This window comes from Mastigoproctus giganteus, chromosome 10 (genome assembly GCF_048544385.1).
Source record: "Mastigoproctus giganteus isolate SK-2022 chromosome 10, ASM4854438v1, whole genome shotgun sequence".
In the NCBI taxonomy this organism is placed as follows: domain Eukaryota; kingdom Metazoa; phylum Arthropoda; class Arachnida; order Uropygi; family Thelyphonidae; genus Mastigoproctus; species Mastigoproctus giganteus.
In genome coordinates, this window is record NC_143584.1 from 192699586 (window position 1) to 192723360 (window position 23775).

General features: G+C 36.7%; 1 protein-coding gene across 2 annotated transcripts in view; it reads left to right on the forward strand.

The window, feature by feature from the left end:
* The window catches only part of LOC150079676 (proton channel OtopLc-like), a 114246-nt gene that overhangs the window by 55893 nt on the left and 34578 nt on the right, over positions 1 to 23775 (forward strand). Inside the window, exons 1-2 of one of the 2 annotated variants that reach the window (XM_090384164.1) lie at positions 2121 to 2483; positions 17281 to 17395. In XM_090384164.1, coding sequence (XP_090240290.1) covers positions 2314 to 2483; positions 17281 to 17395 — 285 coding nt within the window. In that variant the 5' untranslated portion in view covers positions 2121 to 2313. Of the gene's footprint in view, positions 1 to 2120; positions 2484 to 17280; positions 17396 to 23775 lie in introns of those variants that run through there. The other variant, XM_090384165.1, reaches the window with a different exon arrangement.

Here is a 23775-nt window from a genome sequence, read left to right on the forward strand (position 1 = left end):
AGTCAGAGAGAAACTGGAAATCCAAATACAGAAAACAGTAGGCGATCCACAAGATGGAAGCTTATTTAGAAGACCTTTATGCCAAACACAATGAAAAGCTTTTGAAGTATCAAGAGCAACTGCTTGAGTTCCATCAAACGTTTCCACTGAATTTGTCCATAGATGGGTAACACAAGCCATTATACCACCAGTGGAACGACACTGACGGAATCCATATTGGCGATCATTGATCAGATGAAAGGTTTCTAGATAGTTTATGAGTTGGCGGTTAATGAATTTCTCCATTACTTTAGAAAGAGTAGAAGTAAGTGTAATGGGACGATAATTGTATGGGAGGAATTTGTCACTCTTTTTAATAACTTGCTGGATATGAGAATATTTCCACGCAGAACAAAAAACACCAGTGGAATAAAAAAGTGCAAAAACAAGTGGAGGAATACCATAAGGATCTAGAGCTTTCTTGTAATGAAGATTGTTCAAAATTTTTCTGATGTCCTTTTGTCGGAAGACCACAGGACGCATTGAATAGAGTAATGGGAATGTTAGGAAATGGCCAAGATCATCAATACAAGAATTAGAAGAAAAATAGGAAGCTAGAAGCCATTTGTTGCTTTAACAACGGAATCACCAAATATAACTTAAGTTTACTAATGGAAGTAATTGAACGAAAGGTCAAATTTTTAACTCCGCAAGAGTGCCAATTTTAACTCCTCAAGAGAGAAAATTAATCTCTGGGGCAAATTAATATTAAAAGTACATTTTACTCAACATGCAGTTTGCAATTATTATTCTTGAATTTAAATCTATAACTCTTGCCACGATGAAGGTGCCCATGATATAGTATTTATTTATTATTTATTTATTTTGAAACTTATACATTTTCAAATATTACAGAACCAGCAAATTTTGTCTTGTTGTAGAATGAATTGCTCCATATTACGAATAACCTTTTACATCCATAACGAATCTTAGCACTTTTCTACACATATTCCAGCTCATCACTTTCTTCTTCCTATGATGTGATCTTCAAAATCTGGGTAATCCTTCAAAGTTTGAAGGATTCGAGATATGGCGTAGCCATTGCTAAATTTATATCATTAGCAGAACCCTAAACTACCTCCAGGTCAGCTCTGGTACAAAAACTTCGTCTAAGAGTCAATCGTGACCATCATATCATTTTTATTTTCAAATACTTGAAGTTTACTGATTCCTAGGTAGCAAGCCAGCACAGGAATTTGAAGCCGCAAGGGACACAGTTTGAACCCTGTCCAACTCAAGACACTGGTCCATGCAAAATAATAGATATTTTGTTATTTATATTCTTTACGCTTATTTATATTCTTGGTTCTTTAAATAGCTCTCAAACTAATACCCGGATGGTGGCACCTCATTGCAAATATGTTTATTAGCTCAAATTCATAGCAGGCCCACGAATACATTAGAAGATAATAATTTTGTTTTAATAAATCACGATTAAATTACCTTTATTTTGTTTACTCTAATGAAGTTGCTAAACGTTATTTTTTATTTATTTTTTAATTGCTCTTAATGTGTTATTTCAATTTTGTTTGGGAATTTCTAATACATTTTAAAGTTCTCCTGTGGATTCCATCAGTAGCGTTTATCGGGGCAACGTTATGTCAGTTGCTGCTTAAGTAGTCTGGCATTTGCGTTCTTTGGAACAATGGATCTAAGTTTATTGACGGTGTGAAAGAAAGCCTCCCACCCCCCCAAACCTGAGATATTGTACAATGCGTTCCAATGCGTTCCCACTCAGACATTGCATACCTGGGCGGTCAAGCGTTACCGATGTTCCTGGCCACCTGGTTCAGGGAAACGCCTACATAGTGGTAAATGGGCAGCTTTGTGTCGGTGGCCTGAATTTACAAGAGCGTGCTACACCAAAGGGAAAAGAGGAGGGTGTCTGATCTCACAAGTGAGAACGTGTTACCTCTATACAGTCTAAAGACGTTAGACATTCCCGGAATTAAAAGTTAGCCGTCACCATTGTGTATAATGAAGGTACAGAGTGGAATGCATTCGTAAATGAGTCATAAAATTGGAATATTTTGTGCAGAACCACGGCAGTGACGTCATGTTTGACAGCTGGCCTTAGGGAATTAAATTCACAAATTGAGTTCGTTACAACTCGGTAGTATTGAAAACAGACAGTATATTCCCATGTGTGGAGAAAGGTCTTCTCTAGAGCACGCCAGAGAAATAAGCAGTCGAGTTAAGCCGATTTCTATTGTAGTATGCGTGGGAGTTAATTGATGTGCAAAATAGGTTTCCGTGCATGTTATTGCGACTCCTATGGAACAAACATCTCGCCCACGGGGTGTTTATATCCCCAGCGAGCAGTTCTCATCACGATACGAACGTTATTTTAGTCGACAGAATGGAACGGCCAATTCTTCTAGTTCTAATACCACTGTTAATTCATCGACCACACAAGCTAACAAGGTTAAATGCCGAAAAAGCTGGTAAGTCAATATTTGATGTTTGCATTATTCAGAGTAAATAGTTATTCGTGATATGCTTTCGCTGATGGGTTTTAACTTTATATACATGAATAGCAGATTCCGAAAAAAGGAAATGGAAACAAAGCTATGCATATGTTAGGCTTAAAATTTCAGTTCTTTTGTTCCTAGAAAAAAAAAAAAAAATCGCTCGATCTGATATGTGCCGACACCGTTATAATGGAGCAATTACAAAACGAGGCTGTAAACACCAACTGTAGATGCAGTTTTAAGAATGCTCACTTCACTTCACTTTTTTTTTTTCATTTACTTGTTATCACAGCCCATGAGCTAGCAAATTATTTGAAATTTTCTGTATACAGAAAGTATCGTTAGTATTCGATTAGCATTGGCAACATTTACCAAATCTGTCATAAATATTCAATAAACGAGCAATAAACAAATACCAGTACAGTCATGGCATTATACGTTAGGACTGGACAACTTCTGACCACAAGAGGGCCAAAAATTAAACAAAGTAATTAATTCTTTGTTTATACTCCAGAACGATCACACTTTCTTGAGGTTGGAGAAATATATTTTAGATACCCACTCGCGGGCCGCAGCACTAAAATCATGACACACATATATATATATATACACACTGCCCTACCATTAATATCCGGACGGCGTCTCCGTTAGCCAGGTGGGAAGGAGCAGCAGTGCGTAGCACACGCTTCTTGATTAGACCGGGGTTCGAGCCCGTCACCACCAAATACGGAGGATACGGAAAGGTCAGGGAATGACCACCGCATATCCCGGAGCAATATGGCCTTAGTTGCTAATGCTCCTAAAAACCAAATAACAAACAAACAAACATATCCGGACACCCCTCCATGGATGGGGAAACAGGTCCTACGCAGATATTGTTGATATGCAGGCGATATTGTTGTCCTATGCAGATAAACGGGTGATATGCAGGCAACACGTCACAGAACCTGCTATAAATATGCACACTGGGCTTCGAATAGACAATTGCAAAAGTGGGCATGCAAGATGACACGTTCAACAGAATTAACAGGCTTCCAACTGGAATGATAGTAGGATGCCACACAAGCGTTCTGTACGAGACATCACAATCACTCTGGGGATCCCTAGGTCAACGGTTAGTGATGTCATATGCAAATAGCAGAGAATTGGGACTAAATCTTCCAAAAAACGGCCTGGTAAACCCCAAAAAATAACAGAACGGGACAAGAGAATTCTGCGAAGAACTGTGCTCCAAATCGTAATTTGCCATTGTCTCAAGTCATACAAACTCTTTGTGAGAATATTGGGACTAATGTCAGCACTAGTACAATATGAAGGACACTCCATGACATGAGTTACAATGGTTGTGCAGCTGTTCACAAGCCACTGATCACCTCAACAAATGCTGGACGCCGATTAACATGGTGTAAGGAGCGCGAATCCTGGACTGTAGAGCAATGGAAAACAGTCCTATGGACAGACGAGTCGAGGTTCGCATTCTACCAATCTAATTGCCTTCCTGGGTGTGGCGGATGTCAGGGGAACAGTTCCTTCCTGATTGTATCTTCCCAACAATGAAGTTTGGTGGAGGTAGTGTCATGGTATGGGGCTGCTTTTCATGGTTTGGCTTGGGCCCATTAGTCGTTATCGACAAAATCATGAATTCTGTGCAATACCAGGACATCCTGGACAATAATGCACTTCCAACATTATGGCAATACTTCGGAGAAGGCCAATGCCTGTATCAGCAAGACAAAACGCGATGCCATACTGCTCGGGTCGTAACAGAGTGGTTTGAGGACATGGGTGTGGAAAAGTTGGATTGGTTAGTTAGAGTTCTGATCTGAACCTTATCGAGCATCTTTGGGATGTATTGGATCGTCGGGTACGTGCACGTCGAGATGTCCCAAAGAACAAGGCCGACCTGGTGGCTGCGTTGAAGGCCGAGTGGAGGAACATACATATCATTATAAAAAGCTGGTTGAGAGCATGCCGCGAAGATTGAATAAGCACAAGGTTTCAGTACAAAATATTAAACGACACAATAAAAGCTCTTTTTTTTTTTTTTTTTTTTGTCTAAAGGCAGGTGTCCGGATATTAATGGTAGGGCACTATATATATATAGTTTAATAATTTAAATGTAGTTGTAAACAAGATGACACAGTTGTAAACAAGATTCTTGTTTACAACTGAGTTGAATATAACGACAAATATTCTCCACAAGAATCTTTTTCACCGCATTATAATCGTCTTTTCTCTAAAAAGCAAAATATGGATGCCTGTCAGTCTTAATCATTTAGGGGCACATTATCACGAATTTTAGATCTTTTTCCTTGAAGTGCTCACCAAACATGTATCAACGATTAAAAGGCATTGAGTGTTCCTCTTGCCCAGACGTTAACTCATATATATTTTATGTATCTCATCTAAGTTGCATAATTCATCCCTGAAAGTCCCTAATGGCTAGGGGGAGGTGAAGACTGCATGTTATATTACAACTTATCACTACAGCAGATTTCTAATATTGGCACATATTTTCAAAAAGGTACCAATTTCTTTAACTGTTACCAGAGATACATCACATTACAGCGTATGGGTCTCATATTGAAAAAACACAAGTTTCTAATTTTGTGTAGTTTTGACCAGACAGTCCTAATTTTCCATCTTCTTATGGGTTTCTGTCAACATCTTACTTCTATATTTCTTATCACTACACAATATTTTATTGTAGTGCCTAAGGTATTCCACAGTTTTAAGGTGTTTGTGGTAAAGATATCTTATAGGATACTCAATTGGGCGTGCTTAGATCAAAGAATCGGACGTTATTCGTCTTTGACGGTTCTCCTGAGCTGAACTTCATCTTCGAACTGGTATACATCTGGTGCATCGATTCGGCGGGAAATCGTTGAGCAAGGGTGATAGCGTTTCTTTGTGTTAGAAGCTGTCTCCATGGGGTGATGTTGAGTGTCAAAGAGGACTGAATTCCAGGTGGTAAAGGGATTCTTAGAATCTCTATTAATCTACCCGAGGATTCAATACTTCATGGCAAGGAATTTCCTAATGAAGGAGTGGGAAGCGGATCGCCATATAGCAAATGTACATAAAACAACCGGGTAAGGCATCTAAGTACATTTACTACGTCCAACAGCCCTTGTCAAATAATCCATGATGCAGAAAAGGCTTTTGCCTTTGTAGCACTGAAATGATTATGAAAGGTATTTTTGTTCATCTCAGGTCAACCCCAAGGTCGGTGTATATTTGCACCAGCCTGTTACTGGAAGTATTCTGTACGGAGGCTTTAATGTTATTCTTCAATCTTTTTTCTTGTAAAGGTCGTTTTTGCAGGCTTATCAGCGTTTATTTCTAGCTCAATCATTCGTAAATAGCTTTCAAAATTAATTATGTAGCTTTATTTATCTCTCTCTGGATTGCAGGAATGCTGACCGCATCATCTGATGTGGCTTAAAGTTTAATGTCATTGGTATAGTATGGGAAGTCGGAATTCGTGAATAAGAAGAGTTTTAGTGCGTCTGCGAAGAATAGCGCAGGCAACACGCCGCCTCATAGGATACCCTTCTGTATATTTCGTTTAATTTGGATGTTATGGTAATAAACAACAGTGCACTGCAGTTAGAGAATGGCGTTGATGATTTCTAGATCTCCTTAGATGTTGAAATAATGTTAATACCGAAGTCGAAGGGCATTCTAATCCACTTATACTGAATGCTCAGCGAAACAATAACCATAACCTTCAGGAGGTTTTTAAGTGATTTGGAGTCGAAAATATTCGGCGAATACGAGTGTATTCAGAGAATATTTTTCTCGTATGTATTTCATTCTCAATTGTTACAGATCTTTGAACACTGCTAAAGGGAAATGAAAGGATTCAAAATTTCTTCAATAGTTTATATTAAGTAATAGCAGTAGATGAAGGTAAATTTTGTTACACAGCATAATTATGTTTTGTTTTGTTACTGTATATGTTTATATAAATAACAATAAGATATTACATTTTAGTTATGTTTTGTTAAGTACTGTTCAAAATGGCTACCACATTTCTCTATGTACGATTTTGTGTACTTACAAACAGTCTGTTGCTTTTCGAGGATGTACGTAGCATTCATGATTCAATGATTCAAAAAGCTTTTCCTTGTCTGCAGTTCTTGCCGAATTCCAGTGATTTCTTTTTCATTTACCCACTTTTCAGCAATAACCATGTGCATCTCAAGCTTTGTAACGCTTGAGATTAGGAAACATATTGAAATATAGCATTTTCGACTTAAAGTCTTCAACTAAAAACCTAAGTTTGGTTCGTTTTACGAAATACCTGTATACACACGATTGACTGCCTAGAATAGTTTCACGAGCTGTTCGTGTACGTGTGAATAGGGCCAGGGTTTGGCAAATGTTATTTTGCCCGTTTATCTTAACAAAGCCAATGTTCTCAAGCACTAAAAGGGGCCGTGCATCGATTGAAAACTTAACCTTTTTCATAATCTTATAAAGCTGTACATATATTTTAGCAAAGTATCACGTAATATTGCCACATTTCGTGACTCGAGCGCAGGACCTCTGTCCACTTATGACAGAGTAAGCCATTTAAATGGCGATTCCTTCTGCATCGACGTTACACATAATAAGAATAATTGGCTTGTTAAAATATAATTATTCACTTCAATGATAAACAGCATCGTCTCTTCAGCTGATCACTGAACTCTTCAGGATGTATGACTATGTGAATTTTTCTGGTCCTCTGTATAAAGGAAATGTGAAACTTAGTACATTCAGCGTGTACTTAAAGACCGCTTCCTCCTTAAAAAAAATAATAAAATAATAATAACTAAGAAAATAAACAGGTGTAAGATGGAAAAAAGTAACAGATAATAGCGCATAGAAAATATATTTTTTGTTCGATAAAGTATTTCACGATTGTTCAGAGGCATCACCGCAGTTATGGAGGAGGGAGCCTTCCAGCATTCTGAAGCCAATAATCTCCGAAAGATATATCACGCTTCTTGCACAAGAGGGAAAAAAAAAAATATATATATATATATACACGACTGAACGTTCTGGATGCACGTGCTAATTACTCATACATCCGTAACCTTTTCAAGTCAGACAAATACTTGAGCATAAATAATTACCCTAGACCTTGACAGCAGTGTGGATTAACACAATTCTTTCAACAATAACAACAGTCAAGATCCCAGCATATAGAGATGTATTCATTTCACGGTTGATAGGCACGCTAATTTACTACACCGAAGAAGTAACCTACAAGTAGGAAGATGTCTTATATACAAGAAGATAAAGAATATGACTCGCCCTATCAAGTACCATAGTCTCTGATTATGGATATAATACAGAACCATCTCGATAGGAAGGGTATACTTAATGGATCACAACATGGATTCGTGAAGCGGACGTGTTGCCTGACCAATTTAATTAATTATTATGACGAAATCATAAAACAGTTGGATGGAAGAGACGACTCTGACATTTACTTTGACTGGTTTGTTGTAGATTTTTAGGTGCATCAGAGACTTAGGCCATGTTGCGACATATATGTTGTCTTTAAATCGCATGTATTCTGTGGTCGCTTTTCCCGTTTTGCTGGACAAAAACCCAAGTTTCCGGGAGGAAAAAATCGTGCTGCTCTTGCCTGAGACAAACTAACTCAGCCACACTGTGGAAAAGTCCCAGAAAAATTCCTCATGTTGTCGACGGAATTCGAACTCAGGTTTTTTCCACTCAGAGTGGGGAAAGACGGTGATTCTACCAATTGTGCTACCAGCGAGGGCATTTATTGATTTCAGTAAACCTTTTGATAAGGTTGCCCATAAAGCACTATTAGATTAGGTTTTGCGTGTCTTAATGGCTAAACCAATTAAGGCTATGGGGGTTAGTATATTATGCCTGTAAACTCTATGTATCCTCTGGTCGATTGGCCTGTTTGCTGGACGAAAATCCCGAGTTTCTGGGAGGGAAAACCTTGAAATCGTCGCCTGAGACAGACTGACTCAGCCACGTTGTGAAAAATCCATTAAAATTCCTCGCGTCACTGACAGGATTCAAACCCAGGTGTGTGGAGTGTACCCAATGTGTGGAGGACAGAGAACATATACAATGTGCCCATTAGGACGAAAGGCTTTTATATAAACTGGAGCAAATTGGGATTAATGGCAAGATCTTTCGTTAGATCGAGGGCTGGCTACAAGGTGTAGAAATGGAATCGCTCAGCAATCAATGTCTGGGGCCATTTTTAACTCTTATCTTCCTTTAAAGCATCGTTGAGGGAGCGCAGGGGAGGGTATCAAAGTGTGCTGATGATTTAAACGAGGACGGGTGGTTAACGACAAGAACCACGTCACTGTTTCCAAATTGACTTAGATATGCTGCACAAATGGTGTGAAAAGTGGCAACTGAAGTTTAATGTTTCTAAATGTACAGTTTTTTTTTTTTTTTTTTTTTAACCTAGACAGCAGAAATCTTGGAATTATTTACAAACTAAGGGAGCAGGGGGTTTAAAGTGATCGTAAGAAAAAGACTTGGGGATTACATTCAATCCGACATAAAATTTTCCATACAGTATAAAGAGGCGACCCACATGACGTTCTGTCTATGACATACAGGACCTTCGCAAGTAAAGAGGATGTCATTCTAGCCTCGTCTTGATCGTGCAGTACTGTTATTAGCGAAACTTCAACTACTCTAATACATTGTGTTTTCCATGCTTTCATTATGCTCTACGCGTTCTCAACGGGAATATAAAATTTCATGAGCACCACAGGAATTGAGTATTTTAAAAATGGCTTTCATGCAATTCACTTAGACAATAACCAGGAAACCATCTCTTTATACACATCGTTTCTATCGAAATTCCTTAACGGACGCATTCCTATTAGGCGGTTTTTTTTTTTTTTTTTGAAGCTTATCAGGAAAACCTAACCTCAAAAGACCTTGGATTTATCCTTTCTTCCATGGAAGCGTTTTTATTCAAGTGAGTCAAATCCTATCATATTCTGTGCATAATCTATGCCGTTATATACGAGTTATCATGGTTGCCTATTATACAGAGATAATGGAAACTCATACTTCGCCGATTTGCCCTCAACTAGTAACCTCAGCGATTTTTAACCTCAAAAATAAATGACGATATATACGAAGTTACTGCTGTTTTTGTAGGGGTTTTAGGAGCATCAGCGACTAAGGCCATATTGTTACGTGTATATTATTTGTAAATTGATTGTGTTCTGAGGTCGATTTTCTGTTCGCTGGAAGAGTTTCCGGGAGAAAAAACCATGCTACCCTCGCCTGAGACCGAATAACTCAGCCAAGTTGTGAAGGCCTATAAAAATTCCTCCCGTCATTAACGGGACTCAAACCCAGGTCTTTTCCAGCCAGTGTGGGGAGGACGGTGATCCTACCAACTATGCTACACACGAGGGCTATATACAAAGTACAGTGTATAAACTGAACAGGCTATAATTGGCTTAATCACTCAGAGCTTTTCCTCATATGTAGATGTAAACTGAAATTCATACAAACAGATCATACTTGGCAAGAGGTTCTAAAGGATTTTCAAAAACTTAACATCTTCGTACGGTGTTAAGTTTTTCTCATGACAGTTCAGATTTTTGCATCCTGAAAAAAACCTGAATTGTTAGGCTTTAAACCATGCAAACCGACCACTAACCCTTTCCAATTTACAGAAATGATAAAACTTATTTCATAAACAACCGAAACGGAACTTTATATTCTATTCATTGTTAACGACGCAACTCACATTCTATATTACCAGCATTTATTGGCATCACATTTATAATACCGTCATTAACGTTGTTCCTAAACGAGGGTTGAGTTGTCTTATGCAGTGTTGTAGCTTTATCATAAAGGCAACTGAACCTATGAAGCGTGTATATCAATGCTGTAAATTAGGCATACTCTGTGATTTGTTTGGTAGATAAAAAATTTCCCATGCAACCCGTATGGGAAATCATGCAACCCTACGCATAAGCAGACTAACTCAGCCACGGTATTTAAAAAAAGAAAAAACAAGCCCTTAAAAGTCGTCGGAAATCAAACCACACCTTTTCCACACTGCATAGAAGTAATAATACCCACTGAATGATTCACGAGTGCTTCTGTCCAGGTGATGTTGCAATACAACCTTAACAATCTGCTCCAGTCTCTTTTTGATGCTTCCATTAATATAATTGGATAGATTCCATTAGCTCCTGGTACTTTGCTCACTTGAACAATAATTTTTCTTTTGTCCATTTTCGATAGTCTTAAAAACATTCAAGTTGCGATAAATATTTGCTGGTACATTAATACCCAGAATTTCAAATACTTGTTCTTAGGTTAATATCAAGGGAAAAAATATATTCAGATTATTAGCCACTTGTTTAGAGATACCAACTGCTTAACGTTTCTATCTTAAATAAATAAAATTTCTGTTTATACTCCGGAAATGCCATATACGGTTAGAACAGTTATGAAGAACCACTATATCAGTAGTTCATCATTTTTTCTTATACAAATAATTCTCTGTTATTCTTTTTTTTCTTTTTTTTTTTTTTTTTTTTTTTTTTTTGGTCCTTTCTTGACACAGTCTGCCTTATCATGGAAGAAAATTCTCTTCCCAGTACCTTTTATCTATTTACAGAGTTATAAATATCCGTGCAATTTTCTTTTTTGCCAATGTACTCCTTAGGTGGTAGATGACTTTCATCAACTGGTGAAATACCACCACTTTGCTTATTGGAGGCTTGAAGTGGTGAAACCCATGTTTAGTCTCTAGAGTAAAGTTTCCGGCATCCCCCCCCCCCCATACTTCTCCTTCAACCCATGCACGGTACTAAGTACTATAGGTTTTGATACCTTTCGTGTTTGGGGTTTTCATAAAAAAAATCAATTTTGATCTATGCCATCAACGATACAGTAAGTATAAGTTCAGAAGCTTTAAAAATTTGTACCTGTTAATATAAATTTGTCCTCATTGAACAGCGTTCAAATGATCGGTACTTAGATCACCTTTGAGAAAATTAAAATCTTTCTCCTGCCCCACAATTGTTTCTTTGATATATTCCATTGTAATCTTTCGTATAACTTAAACTCCCGTAATAAGATATGCCGGATTTTAACTCACTTTATATATATATATTTTTTTTTTAGGAATGTTCCTTATACTCATCAGACATTTGGTCTGTAACATGTTCCTGCTCTCATCTTTTGCTTTTCCATCGTCGTATGTTGCCTCCGGCTTACTCAATGCTATGCAAAAACAGTTCTGCTTGCATAATGTAATGTCGGATATACTATTCTTAAACGTAAATCCTTCGCCATTTCTGTGTTACCTCTGTACATATAACATATTCAAATTTTACGTCACTTATAGCAGAATAATTCCATATTTCAGATAAACTTTGATAAAAGCAAGTATATCAAAACTTAATGTTTATTAATAAAGGGAAATTAATATATGTTAATTAATTGCCCGTTAATTTATAAACAGAAAAAGAGCAATTCCTGCATCTAAGATTGATGAACTTTAAATACAGTAAACTCAGCGAATTTATAAGAAAAAGAAGACTGCAGCATGAAATGAAATAGGTGCTAAAAACATAACTGGAAATGGCTCAAATTTTTCAGTTAGTTTGGATCGCTCCCCGGGAATATTCTGCAGACTGAGGCCGTGGAAGGAACGAGAAGAAAACCTCAAAATCGGCCATAAAGACATATTTGAATGATTTGTGCAGCAAAGCAGAGGATAAGACAGACAAACAGGAGAGGAAAAGAATTTGATAAAGAGGAGACCCAATCCGAACTTAACAAGAATGTAAGAAATCAGATTATAATGCTTCGCAAAAATATGTCTAATTTCACGCAGCAACTTCAGTAATTTAAAGAAGCATCAGAAATTGTTATGATAATAAGGTAAAAACCAATGATAATATTAGGAGAAAAATTAATGTATAAATACGTCATGTGATGGGAAGACTATATATACATATATTTTTACCACTCATATAGACTTCGTTGAACGTAAGGGAACCTCGTACATTAATTAATGCGATTCTATAGTTTTTTAACATTCTCCTCCTCATAACACTTCTCTATTAATTACCTGACGACTTTCCTTGCAATCGTCCTCACTCCTGCTATGTAACCCCTCCCCTCTTTGTTCTGAGTGGTGCAATACCACGAAAACTCACCTGAAAACGCTTTTAAAATTATATTAAATTATAGATGCTTTTTATAACCATAAAAGGAAACCTTATACATTGATAGCCAAATCACTTTAGGAATAGCACATAAGATAACATAATCCATAAACTTTACGTTTTTTCTAAATGAAGGCAAATCTTTATAGCTTGTAACCTAACTCTCCGTACCATACACTCAAAACTGTGCACGGCCTGGTGAGAACAGCATTGATCATACAGATCTAGCCATTTTTCATAAAATGGGGAAAAAAGTAACTGAAATTTACACATAAAAGTAAAAAAAAAAATATATATATATATATATATATAAAGATAAACCCTCCTCATTATTAGGTAACGATTAGGTGGCTCCAACCCGCAATGCATCGTGATATTTTAGCTATCCCGATAAACAACACAGAGATAGATCATAATACCGAGTTCATCATCGAAATCGCTGTATATGATCCGAAACGAGTTTTTTTTTTTTTTTTTTTTTCATTCAGGACATAAAACAAGGAAAAACGTTTACATAAATATTAGTCCGATTCTGAACAGAGCTATAGCTATTTAAATTTTTAAAAAATGACTATGAAATTTTCAATGGTTAAAAATAATAAATAAAAATATCAACGGATAAATACACAGTATAATATTTATTCAAACTAAGAGCATGTTAGAGTATGATTTTTATTTTCTAATTGTTTTATTATTTATTAGTACTGAAAACTCCGTAGTCTTTTTTTTTAAAAGTTCTAACAGCCATAGCTACATAACTGTTCAGAATCGGACACATGTTGATCGCAAATTTTTTCCTTGTTTTCAGGTCCTGAAAGTATGGTCCACATGTTATTTAAACACCCTGTATATATTTTTTAAACTTGTAGGCTTACAACAGCCTAACATTATTTGGATGACATGAAGATAAGCTTACGAAAAAATATTACGAGCCAAAATCTTAGTTAATAATGAAAAAGCTCGTGACCCAGAGCTACGTAAGCTCTCTAAAGGCGCTATGAAAGTAGGCCAAAGAAGAATCAAATGACGGACGGACAGAGAGGTTTCTTTTACTCGCAGATTTACACGGATATACTATAGATGGTCGGATGTTGTTTGAAGTACAGATTGTATCTTGTTGTGGGTGTTATAATTTCCTCAAGTCGTTCAATGCGCTTTTTTTTTCTTTTTTAAATTTTTTCCTTCTCCTTCCCCTGGCTAACTGGTACTCGCTGCTACATGAAGCGAGCAGTAAACCGTGACCAAGGAGTTCACATCCTTCTAATGGTTTCAAGACTAGGTCAGGAAACATTCTCTTCCGGTTTGTCTGAGTTGTCCTGGTCTGCTCATATATGAAGAATTTCTGAGTGGAGTAATAAATTATGGAATAATCAAGACGAGGAAACTTGCAGTGATTGAACCATAGGAGAAAACAATTTAATTACAGAAACTGTCTGTATCTTTTTTTTTTTTTTTTTTTTTTTTTTAAGAAATTGTTGCTATAATCAAAAAATATTCCTTTCCTTTAAATGATATTCAATCCCAAATTTATGAATATTCAGAAAGTTTTTTTATGGATCTGAAATTTACAATCATGGAAGTTGAAGAACAGATAGGTTTTTGGCAATACAGTTTAATGAAATATAATCGCAGTAACACTCTAATAACCAGCTTTTAATGTGTCCGCAGTGAATGGTTCGTCAGCCAATTGCTTTTTCTCTATCACCATAGTCGCATCGCAAAGACAGAATTTAATAGCCATGTAACTTTGTTCGATTCACCGATAAGATCTCTCTAATCTACAAATGACGTCAGTCCTAATTTTTTTTCGAAATAACTGATGATATATTTACTTCGGCATATGACTGCTGCCCACTGGTTTCAAATGTTAATACTCTTGCAAAACGAAATGCCATTTACCAGTGTAATAATATTGGTTATTAAAGGCATACTTTCAGTTTTCACCCATCCGTAGACCATTTTCTATTAACCGGTTTCCGAATACTGTCTATTTAATACTGAGATGAAAACCTACTTCTCTATTTTATACAGTCGTAACAATAGAATGTTATGGTGTGAAAGTATCTAATGACTACTACTAAATTAACTTTCAATGGATCTTTAACGCCTATTTCATAACCTGAGATTCAGCCACCATTGGGCGAAAGTAACGTATTGAGAACAGAAAACCAGCAACCAAAGCATCATTTTAATTAAGGAATACACAATTCAATACAATCTAAGTTGAGGCATTAAATTTTCCTACGTACGATCTGCGTTTCCTATTCAGTGGATTTCTGACTCAGCTGAGGATAAAATCGCAGAATTTCTCCTATGTTAACAGATATCTTAGTGACTCTGAAGAAAGATTAACACCGTCACGGTCGGCTAGCGATAAGCGTGACAGCAATTGAACCACAACATAAGAATGCTCTACTTGCTAGCTACGACAGTAATTTGCTTGTTTGCTTCACAGTACTGAAGCTCGCGGCATTTGAAGCGGTTAAAAAGGGCTGAGCATCAGTCACTCGTAAAAAGGTCTCAGTATGTGTGAGAAACACTCAGGAGCTAAAAATATTTCCTCTAAGCTGTGAAAAACCACACAACTAGATGAGTCAAGATCTACTTAGAAATTCGGTCAGAATTTGCGAATACCGGATTATCTTCATAAAGCAGTACCTCTTGGGTCAGACCTATTAAAGTAATGAAGACGTTGACGTGATTGATATGTCTTCCTACACATAAAATACTTCCTACATAATAATAATAAATACTAAAATAATAATAATATAACACTTTGGTGGGTAATGAGTTAAATTCAACGCAGAAGTCAAAATCAACAAATCCAGGGCGCACTGCAGTGTTAGGTATATGATCACAAAGAACATTCCGCTCCTTCAAAAATTCGACAACAATTACTCTGAATGAAGGCTTGGTTTTATGTCAAAATTAGAGATAAATATCCCGGTTCTGCCTAATTTATTAACACCTTTTTTAAATTGTATAGCATCGTCTGAGCAGCAAAGATATTAGCAACTTGTTCTTGTTGTCGATCTTTTGAGGGAGCAAAATGTTTCCCGTGATCGCATATCTAAAGCAGTAATGTGTCCCAAACTTGCTTTTCTCTTCTGAGTTGAATTATCCCAAACAATTCTGCATCATTCTATTGTATAATGATATAGAATTGTTTGAAAGGGTTAGTGCAGCACACTTCTAGGGGAAATGGGCACATAATGGTTGTTAAATGTTTAAACGGAAATTTTCTTCAGACATACCGCTCGGCTGGTCACTTAGGCAAAAATAAATTGTTCACACAGTTCGGCATGCGTTCGCTGGTAGAGAAAAGCCAAGTGATAGAACTGGGCTTTTTCTGTTTCAAACACCTATTTCTCGTCTCATATCTATCTTCTTTTTCCTGTCTTCAACCGTTTAGCTTTTGTCGACCGTCTATCAGAGGCCTTTTCGCGATTTGCAGTTATTTTTATCCCAAAATTAAAACAGCTATCCTGGTGGTATCTCAGATTTTTAATGTATAGTGGATTCACCTATTCAAATGATGCTATTGTGCTGCGTTGTGTGTCAAGCGGTTTCAGTGGTTTCCCATAAAACCACATTAGTAAATTGTATGATGAAGGCATTGCTGCCAAGCTAGATAAGTGGGGGAATAGTGTGTTGTGGCGTTATTTATGTTGTTCATCTTGCCACTTAGTTAATGGAAGCTCGATCCCCAAGGAAGAATATTCCCAGAATCTGACCATAGATCGGCACGAGGGGCCGAGACAGGACAGTGGAGGGACACGTACAATTTAAAAAGAAATTTTAGCAACTTAGGCGGAACCGAAGATAACATTATATGTCTCTAATGTGGATAAAAGACCAAGCCTTAATGCCGAATTCTTAGTGGAGATCTTTTGAAGGAGAAAAATGTTCCCCGTGATCAAACGTCTAACATCTAACACAGTTAGTGTATTAACTGTCTGACGGCACCAGGGGTTCCCCCATCTCCGCAGTATTGCATTCCAAATTTGTTGCTTTTATTTGTTGTCAATGATAAATAAATACTAAAATAACAATAATAAATAATTAAATAAAAGGCGCGCACACATTCTTAGAATACTGTCTGCAACCACTGCATTTGAAACAAAATCTGCATCTTTAAGCATATTAATTTCTCATTTTGTTCTTGGCATAGGAAAAAATACACGGACAAGATTATTTTTCTTTTGCATGCTTTAACAACAAAATATTTCTTCCCCATTTTTAAATTAATAAATAATTAAAGTGTTATAAGTTATTACTCACTGTTAATAAACTAGGGCATGGCGCATACAGTAGCTTTCATTTCTAAAATAAATGCTGATACTTAAATACATTCGAGTTTCAGCTTTGATCAATATAAAACAAATCAGCTCTGAAATACTGTATATTAATTAATTTTACTATCACGTGGAAAGCTGATTTATTTATTTCTTTATTTTAATCTCATAGCCTATAGTTACAAAATGTTTTCAAGGCTAAAAATTTCTCATTTCATTAGCAAGTCATCTAGTTAATATTTTCATATTTGTAAAAAAATTATTTTACAGGACTCAGCAGTTTATCCTGATGAGCTCCATCTATGCTCAGCTACTTGTGGTCATCTGTGTTGTATTTTTCACATCGGAGATAGTAACACCGCGGGTGCCTCTTTTCTACTTTGAAGTAAGTATTTTTTTTTCCAAAAGATGTATAGAGGGTAAAAAGAGGTAAGAAAATGTAATAATGGCATTTATTTTTAAGTAATAATGAGGACGATTAGGACTTTCCTTTTTAATAATTTTCCTTAAAATTATTCGCTAGTGACACTTGAATATAATGAACAGAGCATTTTAATTTTATAAACTGGGTAAAATGTAAAAATAAGTTATGAAATTTAAGTTAAAACTTAAACACTTCTCTCCACGTAAATACTTGACAAAAATCTTCGTTCATTGGTTCTAAGTAATAACTACAAAAGAGGTCCGATTAACTCAATAATCCTGCAACTCTACAACAACGGTTCGAACTCGCTTTGGGAAAAAGCGAAAAATTGTGAAAGTTGTACAGGATTGTTCAGTTAATTAGATCTATTTTGTAGCTGTAGCCGAGGGCCAATAAACGAAGCATTTTACTAAACTATAGGCGAAGAAAAGTGTTTTTTTTTTTTTTTACTGTAATTTTATAGTGAATTCCCATTCACAGGAGAAATACATGAGAAAAAGTTTACTGTGGGTATGAGTGCTTTGAAAGCATACTTCAAGTCTCTATATCCATCTCGAAAGGTAACTTATTTGAATATTAAACAAAGTTCCCAAATCATACCGTACTGATACCATATAGCCTTTCAACTTCATAGTTCTCCATAATCCTAGCTCTTAGGAATGGATCCCATTCATAGAACAAAAAACAACGATAGCGTTGTTTTTTGTTTCCTATCCAGTCACATCATGTAATGAAGTTCATTCAAAAGATGAAGTTTCAAGATGAAGTATACCTTTTGACGTACTTCAAGAAAGTTTTAATCTTCAGTATAATCTTTTGCAGTACTTACAAGTATTATGTACCATATTTAATCATAGGAAAGCATTATCTTTTTTAATTATCAAGTGGTTTATATTTCTAATATTAAAATCACAATTAATATTATTTTGAAATAAACAAACACATAATGATGCTATTGCACTTAATATATATATATATATACAAACACCTGCCTAAATAGATACAATATGTCGGATTTGAATATCCATCCTGTACGCCAGGTCTTATCCTCAGTGATTTTTAATTGCTTCCAAATCTTCGGAACGAATTCTTTTGCCAAAGAAGACAGAATTTTCTAAATTTATTGAATTATTACATAAGCTTTCAACTCGGGACTCTTTAGATTTTTTTTACCGGTAAAAAAAAAAAGGAAGGAAGGGAGAGTATACTAATTTGTATACTGTACTCATTTTCCTATGATTCAAGGTAATACACGTAACAGGATTGTTCAAATAAATTTAAATGCAAAAATAAATACCTTTCAAATATTTCTAAGAAGAATAGTAGTGTTCTTGAATTCTGCTACCGTTTGAAAAAAAAAAAAGTCATGTAATCGCTTACTCCTAGTTACAGCAATCAAAGACTAGCTTCATGCTTTCCTGTAGCATGAAAAATAAATAAATAAAGGTAGTGTTAGTCGTATATTTCAAGGCAGCCACAGGCTTTTGCTGAACTAGCCAAAAAAATAAATAAATAAATAAAATAATAATAATAAATAAAATTTATAAATGTTAAAAAAAAAGCTATAAATGTGACCCCTTCCTCACATTAGTACCTCTCCAATTGATCTTTGACTTTCCCCAAGTCGTGAGCCTCAATTAACCACAGAGGTAACTAAATTCCGTAACTAGCAACTCGCTGGCTCAGAAAACTTCCTTCAATCCAGTGTAAATCTCTTAACCGTAATTTGAATGTATGGCCCCTATTTGTGGTATAGTCTCATTAGGTCTCCTCCAAGGCACATAGTTACTAAGCTCTATAGCCGACATAATCGAAAGCATTCCACATATGGACTGGACGCTTTTTTATTGATCTCACTAGGCGCCTTGCCATCTTAGAATCCTTTTCAAGAAGCTTTTTTTTTTTTTTTTTTTTACGTGTTCTCCATACTTGAGCACAGTATTCCAAGTGCGGTCTTAAAATTGCCTTATAAGAATCAATAATAAAAGGTGGAACATCAGTTCATCTCTCTCTCTCTCTCTCTCTCTCTCTCTCTCTCTCTCTCTCTCTCTCTGTGCGCGCGCGCGCCACCTTGTTCATCTGTGTTGATGCAGAGCCTCTGCAGAGCGGGCTCGAAAAAGTGTTGGCGCTCATGTGTCAGCCTAATGTGATGGTTTCGGTCCACTATCACCTGTAGTGCTGAAACGCACAAAATCCCGCACCCACCGGAGCCAGTGCAATTCTGGTGGGCGCCAGCAATCCCACTCCCAGGTTGCCCAAACCAGGGAGCCATCAAGAGAGAGAAAAAAAAAAAAAAAAAAGCTCGGTGTAAATTAACCTATTAATTATTTTACTCAGAAATATTCTGATTTTTACCTTACTTAAATTTAACTTTAAGATATTGCAAAAAAATTTAAATGTTGAAACTTTAACTATATACAAAAGCATTTAAAATGATAGCCGTTGGCAAGTAGTCATAATAAGACTACTCTCTTCTGCTCCAAGATACTCAGCAATGAAATACATCTTTACAGTCATTCACGAGAAGAGGCGTACTAGAAGTAGATGATAAAGCCAGTGGCATCAACAGGGAAACAACAGCCGCAATGAGACTGTTTCTCTACAAAGCACTGATTTTCATGCAATCAAATTCAGGAAAATTTGATCACAATTTAATGGTGATGATGTTTTTTATGAACAGCCATAATGAGACTGTCAAGCCCATTAATATTAGCTGGTCCAAAGAGACGTTGCTCAACTTGAAATATCAACCTTACAAGAGACCACTGCCACGGAAGAGCATAAATGATCCTTGTCATCCTAAAGGTGCTCAACAATTATAAATCTTGCTTTTCAATCTTCCACAGTAGATATGTACTAGATAAAGATGAAAAAAAACCTCAAGCGTCAGGAATGAGGTCATCAGCTACAATGGGACTGTGCCTCTATAATACATAGTTTTACAATTCATCGTTTCCCACGCAGTCTAGGAAATCTTTTGTTCAGAAAATTAGGAGTGATGAAAGTTGCTGTGAACACTCGCAATGAGACTGTCACGGCACGATTTAAATTATCTAATCCAAAAGTGGCTTTTTTGAGCATGTAGTTTGAATTTTATATTGAGCTGTGGTGTTGGATCAGTATGATATCTATTTCCAGAGTCCAGCAAGCAGGAGGTTACAATTTTTTTTTTTTTTTTTTTTCCAAGTATTCCAAGAATTTTTATTATTATTATTTACATTGTTTACTTGTTATCTGCCTTATTTACAACAAGTGGTATTCCAACGAAACACAGTAGGCTATTTTGTTCATTAAAATGCAGCTCATGCAATTTTGTACACCAATTTGATTTCAATTTAATTAAACAAGCTGATTCCTAAGTTCAGTTCTCTTCTGAAAAACTGACACTGAGAAGATCTGTAGGGCGGTAAAATTTTGTTCATTTTCTAGAAGGATACGAACATTATCCACCGATAGGTTAGGGACCCTATTTATAAGACATCGTCTCTGTTCCGAGTACAGCGGACATATTAACAGGACATGTTCCCAATCCTTGTTCTGACTACAAGTGCAGAACGGATCTTGCTCAAGCTCCATCTCATGGAGCTTAGCCCTGAGAGAACCATGACTTGTTAGTAAATAGTCTGTAGTCATAGATGGTTTTGTTTTTTTTTTTTTTTTTTTTTTTTGATTTGGTAGTTGTTGGCGCATCGGCTTCTGTGGCCATATTGCACCTCCCAAGGTTTTTGCAGTACTTTGATCCAAGCCCGAGGCGGGATCGAACCCGCGACCTTTGGGTTGCCGGGCAGGTACTTTACCCACTCGGCTAGCCCGGTCGGCCGGTCATAGATGGTGCGAACCATGAACAGATTCCCGGAGAAGTCACAAAAGTCACTTATTGAATGAACTTTTTTGTTGCCAGTCCAGACACAGATTCGTCACATCTAGACTGCCAAATAGCTGTTATCTCAGTCTAGATTCTTTTCTTTTCTGCTTTAATGTCTTTTGCTGGGTCTGATGTTACGCCCAAAAACGTTGTAGATATCCCTTTCTTTAACTTGTAGATTGTGCCTCTGAATAAAATATATAAATCTATGAGCATTTCATCACCAAGAATTTGGAGTGCATTATTTGAAACCGTACGAGGGAAGCAGTGGAGAGTGAGAAGAACAGATCTTTGAATTTATGTTAACTTCCTCTTCACAGCAACTTAATAACATTCTGATGCCAAACGCTTGCAGCGTACGAGACAGTAGGTAAGAATATCGTCTTGTAATACAGTCTCAATGTTTTCTTATTCAGACCCCATTCTTTCTTAGAAATTCTTGTTACAGCACTGTAAAATTTCGGATTTTATGTACCAAATTAGTTGCATGTGGCAAAAAGGTCAGTTTGTCATCCAATAATAAGCCGAGATATTTGGTTTGTGAGACGTACGGTAGTTGTGAATCGTTCCGATGAATCTTAGGAGGTCTCGCATAATTGAAGTGATTTTTAAAAGTCATGAAGTTGAATTTACTCGTAGAGATTTTAAGCTTGTTCATACTTGCCCATGCTTCAAGATCGTCAAGTAATGGCTGCATTTTCTCTTCTAATATTTTTCGAGAACGGCCTTCAATAGCAATCACAAGATCATCTGCGTACGCAATCTTTTAATATCTCTGGATGTTGTATTAATCACTGGTCCAACACAGCATTCCAGAGGAGCGGTCCCAAAACCGACCCTGGGGACATCCTCTGGAGATCTGGGCCTTGTAAGATGTTTTGCGCAAACTTTTACACACCTTTCATCAAAGTAGGATCTAAGAACGCTGTATAGGTATTGATCACAGTCAGCAGACCTTTAATGACTGGAGAACGTTCTCCCACCAAAGTGAGTCGAATATAATGTGTGAAGATCGCAGTATGACCTTGAAGAATCTTGCAGATATTATGAATAGACCTATATCTTTGAATTGTGTGTGTGTGTGCCAAGCACGCATAGCGGAAGCTAAGTGCAACTCCTTTAGAATCTTTTGAAACGTTTCATTTCCTCCGCTGTCCAAATAGTTTAGATCTCTACTTTGTACTTAATGGATGTGGTTTCGGTGGTCGCATTGTACGTATACGTGCTCTATACGCCTTACAACGCTCACTATTAGTCATCGGCATGTTCAATTATAATTTTTTTTTTTTCCGTCGAAATTTTTTATGAAATATGGTACAGAATGACGAAAAAATATATTTTGGTTTTTAAATTTTTAAAATCAGACTGATGGAAACTGAGATATAGCGATTTAAAACGTAAACGCGACACGCGTGCGAGTTACACGGTGTCCGCGATGTAGGGGTGCGGATTGCGTCATGCGTCGCTCGTACGTGGTACGCAGTAGTGCAGTGGTGGAGGACGATAAATCATTTCGTGTCGCATTTGCGATTTTTGTCAATCCACGAACGCAAGTTACTCCCATGTGAAAACTACCTGGGACGTGCCTAAGAAGTTTCACTTCAAAAAAATGCCAAAAGCAAAGACTTTTAACGAACTGGAAGCATTTCGTTTTTGTGCATCTGCCATATTGTCCTTTTCTTCCTCTAATCAGCGCACGACAATGAACATAATATCCAGCACTTCAGCTTCTGTGCCATTACAATAAACGTATAGCCTATGTGATGCGTATGAAAAAAAAAAAAATAATGAAAGAGACCTGGGGGTATTTGTGCAGTCAGATATGAAGTTTTCTGAGCAGTGCAGACAGGCTGCCAGAGTAGGTCATTGGTTATTGTCAATGATATATAGGAATTTTGCGAGCAGGAATAAGGAGGTGATTATCCCCTTGTAAATTGAGGAAAGACAGTTGTAGAATAGATTGTGCGAAAGTTTGCCTTTAGCCAGCGAGTAGTTGATTGCTGGAACAAATTTCCATTTGTTGTTGTGGAAGTTGATAGCGTAAATAAATTCAAGGCAGAACTAGACAAACACTTGGAATGAATGGATCAGTGAAGTAGGAAGGGGTTTTTTTTTTTTTTTTTTTGTGTGTGTGTGTGTGTGGCTGATGCTGTATAAGCTTGCTTTCCTGCATCATGTGCATGCTAACAATAATTGTCGGATTTCCACTAGTCCGATTTTAATGAAATTTGGTAGAGCTTGACATATTTTTCTAAAAGAGTAAATATAAAATTTTATGAACATCAACCATTAGGAACCAGGTCATTATACATAGTGTTAGGGTCAGGCGCCACCTGTGATTTTTCACATCTGCGCCATATGTACGCTGTGAAGAAATACAGTACTACTGTAAATGCTAGAAAAGTGTTGTCCGTTGTATATGACATATTGCGTTAGGTTCTGTTGGGTGTCCTGGCATTTTGCCTCAGGGCCCCTG